Raw genomic sequence first — 12628 nt, forward strand, 5'->3', positions numbered from 1 at the left:
TAAGCCATGTTAGGCGTCGGCCATCTAGAACCAGCGCTATTAATAAGCGGCAAAGTCTCTATCCAAGTAGATACGTGTATCCCCCTTCTCCTACATCAACCAGCCACTTATTAGACTCTTCACACCCCTCATCCCTCGCTGTCTTGAAGTATACTACGAGACTTCCGCTCTCCGTACTATCCACATCCCATTCAATCAAAGTGCAACTTCGCCTCCAGCACCGAGCCCTTTCCTCTCAGAATGTCCTCAAATATATTGCCTACGACTATTGCCGGCGCAATCTTTGGCGCATCTTTGGCATCGTCCGGTGTGTTCCTGCCCTCAGTCATCGTCTCCCAGATGCAACTGGCCAGCTTCCACATGTTGAAGGTATTCATGGCGGCGAGCGCCAGCAGCGCGTATGTCACTCGCCCCCTCCAGCAACCGCAACACCTACATCTCTGACAAACCCTCCCAGTCTCATTATGGCCTTGTTCTCGAGAGCGGGCCTTTCGCAGAATAAACCACGCTCCCCATCCTCCCTGGGCTGGTTCGGTACGTACGACGGCAACATCATCGGCGGCATGATGATCGGCTTCGGCATGGCCCTCACGGGCGCATGTCCGGGCACTGTGCTCGTACAGCTCGTCACGGGCGTCCGTTCGGGCTGGGCTGTCATGGCCGGTGGCCTTCTCGGCGGGATCCTCTACTCCAGACTCTCTGAACCTTTCCGCGGCAGGCGCCCGGCTACTGTTGTCGATGCCAACAGGCTCACCGTACACAGCAAGCTCGGCATAGATACACGCTACGCTATCCTGGCTTACGAGGTTATGTGTCTGGCGGTCATCACGCTGGTGACGGTGTTTGGTCCCAAGAGCCCCTTCACCCTGCTCCATCCCATGGTCGGCGGAACCCTGATTGGCGGCGCACAGGCGGCATCGCTCCTCTTGACCGGCAACCCCGTCGGGGTATCGACTGCGTATGAGCAGGCGGGGTGGTACTTCTGGCGGGCGTTTAGCTCGGTGCTTGGACAGGGCCCGAAGAGCACCCCGCCGCCATCAACGAAGTCCGTGTTCTTTGCTGCGGGGATCGCGGGAGGCAGCTGGGTCATGGCACGGTCTCTGCCTTTCGTCGCGGTGGAGACGGAACCGGCGGTCCCGCTTGCAAGAGCGCTGATTGGGGGATGTGTGATGGTTCTTGGAGCAAGAATCGCTGGTGGGTGCACGTCGGGTCATGGGATTAGTGGGATGTCTCTGCTTTCAGTGGCGAGTATCATTACGGTGGCTGCGATGTTTGCGGGCGGTATTGGCTTGGCTGCTGTGGTTTTGTAAAGTTTCGATGGCGGTGTTCGAGAACCGTTGGATGTAACATATTCGAAACTCAGCTGCCATTGGGCTGGACATGCCAACGTGTAGCTGACGGTCACGAAGAGTAGATCTAGTTAAGTCGTGGATAGTTTACATCTCCGGGATCTGCAAGCTGATCGATGCACGAAAGACTTCAGCTGCTGAGTGGATCAATGTCTTGATTGTGGAAAAGGAGTGCAGTGTCCTCAGTAGTGTAACAATGCATAATTAGCTCGGTCGAGCTTCAGTGTCCATTTTTGAACACCTCAGCCGTTGGACTGCCAGATTGTTCACATTCATTCACGTCAAGTCATAAAAAATGCGATGTGGCCATAGTGGAGCTTCAACAGGAGCGAGTCCGTTCTTGATGTTATGGTACACGACGGATGATCTGTGAACCCGTGGAAGCGGCAATTAACGCTCGCCCGGTTGGTTGCCATCAGAAGACAGCGATGAACGCGTCCCACTTGCTATCCCAGATGAAAGGAATCAGCAGACTCTCAAAGAAGCGGAACGCACGAAGATTGACACGAAACCACGATAAAGCAAAGCAAAGCAAAGCAAAACTACCACTCCTACTCATGGAAAAGCAAAACATGAGAACAAGCAGAGGGCTCATAGGGGAAAACTGGAAACAGGACGAATATGACGTTGGCGGGCAACATGTGCGCGGTCTTAATAATGACCAACGAGGATCATGTTCCAGAAAGTGACGGCAGCTGGGCTGCGACGACCGGTCCTCGTTAGGTCAGTAGGGTCGATAACCCGGAGGAGGCGGGGGAGGAGGTGGTGGTGGAGGTGGCGGGTGGGGCGGCCATTGCCTACGGTACTGCCACTCGTGGTCGTAGTCGTAGTCGTAGTTTGATCGCGGGTACTGCTGTGCTTGCCGCTGTGGGTACTGTGGCCGTTGCGGCGCGTATTGTGGTGGATGTTGTGGCACAGGCTGTAGGTACCGCTCAGGATACCGCGGCTCGTCGTATCTGTATTGCTGGGGCGGAGGGTACCAATAAACGTGGGGAGGCACATGTGGTGTCTGATATTGCTCGTATGCGGCCCACGGCGGCGGATAGCCGTAGTACTCTGGCTGTCGCTGAAGCGGGGAGGGATGACGGGCTAGTAAGAAGAATCAGCAAAGTCCGTAAGATAGAAAAGGCCGCATAAGGTCTTACTGGGGGCTTGCCGAGCGGCAGTAGGCTGAGCTACACGTTCGAACTCACGCTCAATACGTGAAGATTCGTTCGAAACTCGATCTACCCTGGCTGCTACCGCTAGTTCGTAGCTCGCCTCCTCCTTCTCTCGAGCCTCTGCCTTTTCCTTTTCGGCTGCGTTTCGAAGCTCCAAGGCGAGCTTTGCTTTTGTGGTGCGCTCAAAATCCGCGCGGGACTGGGCTACACTCCCTAATCGTTTGTACAGACTGTGATCGAGCGGGCGTTCCTTGCCATTGTGGTGCGCGGTTTTGCCCTGCCTCTGATGGTGGGCACAGGCTTGTTGACAGCCCCGCCAGTGATGCCCGGATTGCTCGCAGGTGAGGCACTTGTTCTTATATTCGGCCCTTCTAGCCAAGGCTCTTCCGCGGGACGGCTTCTTTTTCTTAACCGGTAGGGTAACTTCGCCACTGGTTGGGTTAGTGCCGTTGTCTGTTCTTTTCTCCACCGACTTCTCGTCTTTCGCGCTCTTCCCTTTATGCTCCAACCCTCTCTCGATCTCCTCCAACAGGGAATCTACGACGGTCTTCTGGACTTCGCCTTGTGTCTCCGCGTTATTTGCCATGACTGAAGAGCTGATTGATGAGACGTGAAGTTGAACGGTGAAGGGAAAGCTCAACGTTCAAACGACGCGTATGACGCGACGTGATGCTTACATCATCCCAACGAGCGGCCGCTTAGGTGAAGGTCAAATATTTCCACAAATGCGCCCACACGACATCAACCCCTTCATCACGCAAGAGTCGCGTGATTGACACCGCAGAGATCATCGTGCTGTACAAACGGGACTACGTGCAATAGTTCTGAGAGTAGAATGTCTGACACGAGAAGAAATCCGCCGGGCGAATCTTTGACCACGACGCTGAGAGGACCAGCTAACGACGGTGAGATCTCCCCATGCCTTTCATGTATCTTTCCAGAGCTCTGTCTTTTGGAACGAGGGGGTCTGACACTACGTTGCTGCACAAGAGTTTTGTCGTGAAGGTGTTGTTGTTACATTCCCGATTTCTAACTATTACATGTCCGTTTCTCGTCATGGTCGAGCCGCGTCTCCAATCTAGACTACGGAGAAAACTTCTGACACGGTGTAATCTTCAAGCACATCGGACACATCCAACCTGTCGCTTCGCACGGTGGGAGTTGCGGCGGCACAATAAGAGAGTGGTCGGCAGAGCTTCGAAGATGCGTGGGAGTGGTGGGAGTTTGATTGAAGATCGCTGCGCTGCTCGCTCAGAAGAGAGGGAGAGGACGCTCGATATTGTGCGCACGCACATGAGGCACGACGGCACTGGGGACAACTAAGCACCGCTTGCTGCCTTCATCCCGCACGTTGGGCATCCGCAGGCACTGACATTCGCGGCCGAGAAGCCTCCCATGCCGGCGGGCCCGGAGAAGACTTTATCTCAAGCCGCGACAGCCCTACCGGAGTCGCCCGGCGTGCCATCGCAGGCTTCAAGCGCTGCGGGTAGATCGCAGGCCACAGCGGCACGTGATAGGAACTGGAGGCATTCAACGGTGATTAAAGACGACGAAGAAGTGGTAACCACGCCGCGGCCTAATGAAGATTGAGAAGAGAACTTCTCGTGCGGGTTAGGTGGGTCGAAAACACGCGTCCACGTCCGGAAGGGCGAAGTGGAGCTCATTCGAAACGTCGCTGGGTCCCAAGATCCGTCGCTAACCTTGGAAGAGTTGAGCGAAAGCTCGTCTTGAGTCCTGTTGTCTTTGTCGCGGACATCACGTACACCGTAGAAGCATAGTAAATGCTGTTTTCCACAGAAGAGAATTGATTGACTATGACAGATGTGCAGAGTAAATGATGATAGTGACGTCGAACCACAAGAAACCAACCATGTACGTCCACATCCAAGCCCCTTCGACCCAGTGTGTACACCAGTAAATCAACCAATGCGGGGCGCTCTCAATTGTAAAAAGATCAATATCTGGTAGCTGTATCATTATGGGCACTACTATTGATATTTGACGGCAACTCCATGCTGTGTCTACGGGTGTAGATCAGTTGTTTGATGGAGAAGTTCTTAAGGTTGTGTGATGTCACGACCAAGGAAAGGCTGAAAAGAAGCTTGGTCGCTCTAGACACGTGATCGGGGAGCACAGAGCGACAAGCCAGCCACACTCCATTGCAACTCACCATGCTGCGCGCATCTCTTCTACGTTGCAACAATTACACAGCGTCTTATCGGAACCCCGAACTGCACGTTGTAACCATAAGAACAGCGCAGCAGAGAAAGAGACGGAATTTGCTCTGGAATCTTGTTGAGACATGGGAGAGCGGAATGCCGCGGATTTTCTGAATAGCATTTCCCAAAGACTCAGTCAATGTCACTACTAGTGGAGATGACGCTGAGATGATCCCCGATAATCCGCCTAGTTGCGGCTCCAGGGGATTGTTGAATATTAGCACGCGTAAGGGTCGCTTGATATTGGGGTGCGGTACACGTTCAGTACCGTGATGATATCCATCCACGTCTCCTTTGACGTTACCAAGTGCGGCCTGTATATTATGCGGTTCCAAACTTCAGTCAGGTTCGCGGTCTCCGCGTCGGCACCTGATTGACGCTTGCCAAGCTGTGGGGAGCTATTAATACCATGCGGCTGAAATCATGCAGCCTCACAGCCCGCTGTCAGATATCTGTCTGTAACCAACACGGGAACTGCATTGGCTGCGAACGCGGTCCTTCGATAGGCCAGTAACAGACAGATCATACTGGACACTTCACCCTAAAGTCCCGCAGCGCCGCGTCGAGAACGACTGCTCGATCCTTGAAGTTGGACAGGACCCTGATACAAGTCTGCTTCGACATGAGTACAGAAAGCACTCCGGATTCGATCGCTTCTGTTGCGGCTGATTGGTCTGGCCGAGGCTCGCACGTCGACTTTGAGACCGATGAAACAGTTCCTTTGCAGCAGGGAAGATTCCTTGGACACGGCGTCAATGGGGGTGTGTACGAGACCACTTGCAAGGGTGTGGCTCTAGCGTGGAAGAGGAGCTATTGCCGTGGTTTGATTGGCCCTGAAGAACGGAAAGAAATCGAGGTTTTAAAGAAGTTAAGCCACTGTCACATCATCGAGCTGGTCGGAACCTACTCACACGGTCCATTCCTTGGGTTACTGCTCTGGCCCGTTGCTGTGTGTGATCTCGGAATCTTTATGGAAGACTGCGATGTTTTCGAGTTCCATTACCACAGGGGACCGCTGGATAACAGGGCACTTCGGCATGACGACGCAACCGATCTCGCCAAACGCGAACCTCAAATTCAACGGATGCTAGGCCACTTCGATCAATTGGGTCTTCAACTAAACCCGTTTTTCACTGGGAGCGAAAGCTTCAGTCGTCTGGCTAGTCAACTGGGTCAGGGACTAAGCCCATTTTCCACGTATTCCAGAATCTTGAGCGAGAGCTTCGGATGTCTTGCTCAAGCTATAGCATACCTGCATGAGCAGCGCATACGACATAAGGACCTTAAACCATCAAACATCCTTCTTTACCGGGAAGGACTACGCGTAACCGACTTCGGCACCTCTACCGACTTCTCCGCCCTAACAGTGAGTCTTACTGAGAACGGAGAGCGCGGAACGCCGAAATACTTTGCCCCTGAAGTTGCAGCGTTTAAGCCGAATGGCCGGGCGGCGGATATATTCTCCCTTGGTTGCATTTTCTTAGAGATGCTCTTGCTGTTAGTCAAGGCAGCGCCTATGGATGCTTTCAAGGCCCTTCGCCCAGAGGATGACCGTTCTTTCCAAGCCAACCTTCATAGGCGGCACCAGTGGTATAGACTGCTACATGTTCGCGGACCAGTTCTCGAGCATTTGTTGGCCGAGATCAAAATGATGATTGCTGTCGAGCCTAGTCGAAGACCAACTGCAGCAGAACTAGTTGAGCATTTGACGCTTATCAATTGGTTCACAAGGGAAAGCGATGTCGCACTTTGGGGCGAGTGCTGTGCTCCTGCCAATCCCTCGCTCAGCTCCGTAGCAGCAGCTACCGATTCTTTGCAGAATCAATTGCACGCTCGGACGAAAGAGCTGGAACTTGCGCGGGTGGATGCGGCGCTTGCGAGATTTGATGCAGATCTATTGAGAACGCAGAACGCAGACCTTACGGTTAAGGTTAGGACAGCAGAGCTCCAGACATCCATCCTGCATAAAGTGCTTGCAGCAAAACCTGCTGGGGTCGACACCGCTCAGGCGACGGGGATGGGCTTTGATATTCTTGAACCCAAAACGGAAGAGATGGAAGAGAGCTACGTGAATACAGCGCATCCAGAATGGAAATCTGAAATCTACGCATGGAAACCCGGGAAGGAGGTACCGCCCCTGCCCAGAGCCGATGCCTCACAGCCAGTCGGTACTGTACAGCCTACCAATACTGTATCTTCTGGCAAGTCACCTTATAGATATCATCTCGGTCGATGGGCATTAGCAAAACTCACGCCGCAGGTTTCCGACTCGAGCGACGAGGTACGCAGTTTGCGGACTTCTCCGGGTTCTTAGCTTTCTGAAAATATTGTCCTTTCCATGATTGGCTCTGCAGTACCACCTGTGACAATACGATGCTTCCTCATAGAATGTATGGCTCCGAGTGTAGGAGCAGACTGGACTGTGGTGCTACGTGAGTGGTCAAGCTCTGGTGCCTGCATTCATGCATGGCGGGAACCGGTTTGCGAAGCTTTGTGGCAATGCAGAGGCTTTTGGTACATGATCTGGTTGATGTAGCATTTTGCGGGTGTTCAACATGATTGTTCATGCTTCGAAAGTATCCGGAGAATATAAATTTGGAATTTCTTGTCCTTCCGGCACGAGATTGTGGAGACCTTTTCAGCAGCGTAGTACACAGCGATCATAATTGACATCTGGTGAATGCTCGCACTGTGAACGCATTTTCTTAGTATAATAACAGATGCCGTGATGCGGTGCGTGGGTTTTGCGCAAAGTCCAAGCGAGCGGATCGCGGTACACGTGCAAAAAAAACCACAGCCTCAACATTGCATACCGCGGCAGCAAAACTCCTACGAAACCCTTGCTGGCAGATCCTCGCTCTTTCAGATCGATATCCAGTTTTTCCTTGGCGTCCCTCACGACTCCGATCAAGCTTTCAAAAAGAGTGGGTAGATAAAATGCAAAACATACAGCAGTGGGGATTCGCTAGTGGTCACCCACCTAACTACTAATCCACCGATTCAAAGCTTATAAGGTGCCAGAGCGGACGGGATGGCCAGTATTCTTTGATCTATGGCCGTATGTGAAAGTGAATGGTATTTTGTCAATATATATAGTCATCAAACCCCACCTGCAATAATCTCTCTCTCGCTGGCCAGGCCCAACCCAGAGAAGCTCGTACCGCCGCACTCAGCTTCTCTACCAGTGGTAACAGTATGCTCTCAGTTCCATGATCAATTCAACACAGCTAATGACATGGATTTGCCAGTGTCTACCAATCAAACGGGTTGCTCGCCAGTCACTCCACCGGTCCCATCTGCGATATTCACCGTCGATCCGACCACAACTACCATTCAATACCCAATTAGGGTGACCAAACCGCCGCCCGCGCTCAAGCACAACGGCAAGACCCTTAGCAGCAGTCTACGTCCGAAAAACCAAGCGAACCTCCCACGCTTCGGATTCACGAAATCCATAACGACCGCCTCGCCTGCGCGCGATAGTCAAGCAGCGAAGTGTGCGACAAATCGTCTAGAACAGACATCTGAACCTGCCAGAGAGAGGGATGACGACCACGGTGAGGACATAGTGTCGGTGCCCGTCCGCAAGATCACGAGCCAGAGAGACGCAAGCGTCGCACAGTACTGGACGGCAGCAATGATAGTGAAAACGGCCATGGTACGGCAGTAAAGGCACCGGTTCGCAAAGTGTTGCGTTTAAGTTGACCGTCAGCTCCGATCCCCCGGCTAACGAGGACGATGCCTCGGACGACACCGACGGCGACACTATGCCGCGGCCGTCGCCTGCTTCCATGGCACGCGCTTCAGGTTCCAAGGCCGTGGGTCATGACACCAACGATATCGAGGGCGCCACTATGCAGCCGTCTTCGCGCACTTCCGTTCAACGCCCCGCAGCTATTAAGGTCAAGGGTGCCAGTGGAAATAGTACCGAGAAGCGGGGCCCTGAATATTGCTTCCCAGGAGTCTTGAAGTATGGCCGACGTATGGCTCTGCAAGTCAAAGGTGGGGTCACGCTCGAGGCCAGTACGTCCGACGACTGGATGGTAGCTTCAAGGCTGTACAGTGCTAGAGCAGACAAACTCAATTCGGAGACACTTTTCGAACCAACACTGGAGCCCCCTCACACGAACATGATCATCCTAAGGCCGACCACGTCCGAGGGCGGATAAGCCACCCTACCGAGGGGCGGTCGGGAAAGTTAAGCGTCTCCGCTTCTTGATAATCTTTCTTAGTCTTGATTTCTTAGCAACTTAAGAGGCTGGAGCATAACAGACCTTCATCATGGTGCTCTAGACACGTTGTGGCAATTCGATTTATCTATGTGATGTAGATTTGTTATTTTTTGATTAGGCCTCGTACCGCCGCCATTACGCAGGGTGGCTATGACAAAATCTACCCGACATTGGTCATGCTCAGCGCGAACTGCTTCTCGCTCCGCGCAGATCGTTTCTTGCTTATCGTTGACCCATTCATCACGATGGACACCGAGCAAACGCGTAAGAAAGGCATGACCGGTTTGCCTGTTGGACTATCAGTCTTTCCTACACCTTCCTGAATAGGAAGGTGTAGCAATGACTTAAGCTAAGAGCTCAGCGATTTGTGTTTCCCCACAGACGCAGGGGAACAGAATGATTGACACGGTCCGAGGATCTGCAGCCGTTTTAACTTCAACTTTACCTGTTCGAGCCGCCACAGTTAAACCCGATATCCTATCAGCTGGTGGGGTCTTTAGTTCGTGCACTCACTCACTCAGTTCGGGTAAGGGTAGCGCCGCCGCCAAGACACGCATGCACGGACCAAGTCTGGTTACGATCAATACCATGTCGAATTGCTTGATATTGCTTGGAGTTACCCAGGTGACCCTGCTTTCACCTTCCTATTTGAAACTTAAGTGTGGCTATCGAATCCAGCGTCCAATTCAGTGTCACTGCAGATCGTCTCTGACATCACAAGAATCTCTAATTCTCCCCTTCGCAGTGGGAACGGCTCGGTACTTCCGCAACATACCCCATTTCATATCATTAGCTCCAAACCCAACTGTGGAGTTCTAAATTCTAGACTTATCAGATGTCGCCCTTCGCTTCAAGACCCACCGAACAGCTTCCTGTTCGAGACTTGTGCCCGCTCTAGTGCGCTTGCCGTCGGCAAATCTCATGATGTGACTGTGTAGGTCGGGGACCACCAAGGTGGGTGGAGAAGACTATATGAAGGCAGCGAATGCCCTTCATCAACTTCAGGTGTACAGTCTTGAAGAGATATATCCTCGTCTGCTACCTCAAAACAATATCTTCTTAAAGCTATGCGGGGCCTCCTGCTGGCAGCTCTTGTTTCTTCCGCCGTACAAGTTGGCGCACATCCGGCTGCAGAGTCCAAACACAGCCTTAGCCGACGGACGGTAGATCTCGACGCATTTCGCCTCGTATCAACGACGGAGTATGTGAATGCGACCCAGGTCGAGGAGAAGCCAGGGCTCAGATTCAGCAAAAGGGCGAGCTATGTGGACACTGCAACAGAATTTGTGAAGCGGACCGTACCTGGCGCAACCTTCCGCGTGATCAACGACCACTATGTTGGGGACAACGGCATTGCCCACGTCTATCTCAGGCAAACAGCTCATGACTTGGACATTGATAACACTGACTTCAATGTAAACGTATGTACTGCTCGAATCAGTCTCGACATCATCATTCTAACAGCACACAGATCGGCAAAGATGGACAAGTTTTTTCGTATGGAAATTCATTCTATACCGGACCAATCCCGGAGCTGAAGCCACTGGCGAAGCGCGATCGCAAAGATCCTGTGAAAGCACTGAGGGGTGCTGCACGTAGGCTACAGTTGCCTGTCAACGCCGAGGCGGCGTCAGCCACGCCTTCCGGGGAGAGAGAAACATATACGATCCAGGGAACTACAGGAGCAGTAACAGAACCGGAGGCCCGTCTCGTTTACTTCCAGACTCCCGACGGTAAACTGGTGCTTACCTGGAGAGTGGAAACCGACATCTACACTAACTGGCTGTTGTCCTACGTCGACGCGGATGCTCCCGAAAATGTTCTAGGAGTTGTGGATTACACTGCAGATGCGCAGTATCAAGTCTAGTAAGTAACCCTGGAGTGCTTGCGTGTCATTGCCGTACAGTGGCTGACTGTATCCCGAAGTGAATGGGGTGTCAATGACCCAACTGAGGGAGCCAGGAAGGTTATCAAGGACCCTGAGGACATGAGAGCTTCCGAATTTAGCTGGCAAGGCTCGGGCCCCAACCGATACACGACCACTCGCGGTAACAACGGTATCGCGCAGGTGAATCCTAGTGGCGGCAGTTCTTACATGAACAACGCACGCCCTGACAGCGAGGGGTTGCACTTTTCTTACCAATACAAAGACAAGGGTACCAATTATACTGAATACGCCGACGCTTCAATTACGCAGCTGTTCTACTCAGCCAATCATTTCCATGATCTGATGTACCAGCTTGGCTTCACCGAAAAGGCCGGAAACTTCGAGAGCGACAACAACGGACAAGGAGGCATCGGAGGCGATGCAGTTATTCTAAACGCGCAAGACGGCTCTGGGCGGAACAACGCCAACTTCGCTACGCCACCTGATGGCCAACCGGGACGCATGCGAATGTACATATGGGACCTGTCTGACCCGGTACGCGACTGCAGCTTCGAAGCCGGTGTGGTTATTCATGAGTACGCACACGGCGTGAGCAATCGCTTGACAGGCGGACCTGCGAACAGCAGATGTCTGAGTGCCTTGGAGTCTGGCGGCATGGGTGAGGGATGGGGCGACTTCCTAGCCACTGCAATTCGCCTCAAGAAACACGACACGCGAACTACGGATTATGCAATGGGCGCATGGGTCAGCAACAATCCAGCAGGCATCAGGAAATATGTCTATTCCACCGACATGACCACAAACCCCCATGTCTACTCCGACGTCGATGGCATAAATCGTGTGCACGGAATAGGAACGGCAAGTCTCACATTTATGCGTTCTACCCAATATGAATGGGCTGAAGTTCTAATATCTGCCTTATTAGGTCTGGGCGACGATGCTGTACGAAGTACTCTGGAATTTGATCGACAAGCATGGCAAGAACGATGACGCTCGCCCGGTCTTCCGTAATGGTGTGCCGACGGATGGAAAATACCTCGCGATGAAGCTAGTTTTGGATGGAATGGCACTGTGAGTCCTATCTGTTCCACGACCTTTGAGTACTGAGTATGCTAATCGTTCCTAGTCAACCCTGTCTTCCGAACTTCGTTCAGGCTCGTGACGCCATCATTGATGCCGATAAGACACTTACCGGAGGTGCTAACGCTTGCGAATTGTGGAGGGCCTTTGCTAAGCGCGGATTGGGCGCCAATGCGCAGTACAACCCTACCAAGAGGACTCAGAGCTTCGAAGTTCCTAGCGGAGTGTGTTAGACTATCCGTTTTTAGGGATAATACAATCAATCAGTTGTGATTGAAATCACTCTTCCCAGGCCCTCCTGTCCGACGCAATTGCGAAAGTCAAGTGTCTTGGCTTCTTCGCAATCTACACTGTCTAACTATGATCGGTTTCACTTCTTAGTGACTTTAGATGCTGGAGCAGATAAGTCTTTCATACATGGTGATTCGAACACGTTGTGAATACTACACTTATCCATGTGATGTAGAATCACCACTTCTTGGCTTGTGATATTGATCGCAACTGCTTGATTAGTCATTACGGGCTTATATACCACTTTCCCTATGGCTCCAGAAGGTTATCAAAGATACCCAGATACTTCAGTCGCTAGTTGAATGGCTGTAATCCGGAGTGGCAGGCTTGCCCTATGCCATGGACCGATCTTCACAGTCACCTCCTGTTCGACTCTCACGCAGGAAACATTGGGCAGTGGTTGAGCCGT

The 12628-nt window shown here is 52.5% G+C and overlaps 4 protein-coding genes across 4 annotated transcripts; 3 read left to right on the forward strand and 1 right to left on the reverse strand.

Annotated features, from left to right (window-relative positions):
* Positions 1-240: 240 nt before the first annotated feature.
* W97_01730 (uncharacterized protein) lies at positions 241-1310 on the forward strand (the record flags this gene model as incomplete). Its single annotated transcript, XM_007779634.1, has 2 exons — positions 241-398; positions 458-1310. The coding sequence occupies 2 exons, from the start codon at positions 241-243 to the stop codon at positions 1308-1310; spliced, it is 1011 nt and encodes a 336-aa protein (XP_007777824.1).
* A 763-nt stretch (positions 1311-2073) lies between these two features.
* Positions 2074-3095, reverse strand: W97_01731 (uncharacterized protein; the record flags this gene model as incomplete). Its single annotated transcript, XM_007779635.1, has 2 exons — positions 2074-2438; positions 2495-3095. The coding sequence occupies 2 exons, from the start codon at positions 3093-3095 to the stop codon at positions 2074-2076; spliced, it is 966 nt and encodes a 321-aa protein (XP_007777825.1).
* Positions 3096-5350: 2255 nt separating this feature from the next.
* W97_01732 (serine/threonine protein kinase) lies at positions 5351-8897 on the forward strand (the record flags this gene model as incomplete). The annotated part of the gene is made up of 3 exons (XM_007779636.1): positions 5351-7009; positions 7934-8394; positions 8441-8897. The coding sequence occupies 3 exons, from the start codon at positions 5351-5353 to the stop codon at positions 8895-8897; spliced, it is 2577 nt and encodes an 858-aa protein (XP_007777826.1).
* Positions 8898-10027: 1130 nt separating this feature from the next.
* W97_01733 (extracellular elastinolytic metalloproteinase) lies at positions 10028-12161 on the forward strand (the record flags this gene model as incomplete). Its single annotated transcript, XM_007779637.1, has 5 exons — positions 10028-10381; positions 10432-10826; positions 10887-11688; positions 11774-11919; positions 11975-12161. 5 exons carry the CDS (start codon positions 10028-10030, stop codon positions 12159-12161), a joined length of 1884 nt encoding a protein of 627 aa, XP_007777827.1.
* Positions 12162-12628: the final 467 nt, after the last annotated feature.

Source organism: Coniosporium apollinis (genome assembly GCF_000281105.1).
Source record: "Coniosporium apollinis CBS 100218 chromosome Unknown supercont1.6, whole genome shotgun sequence".
NCBI lineage: Eukaryota > Fungi > Ascomycota > Dothideomycetes > Coniosporium > Coniosporium apollinis.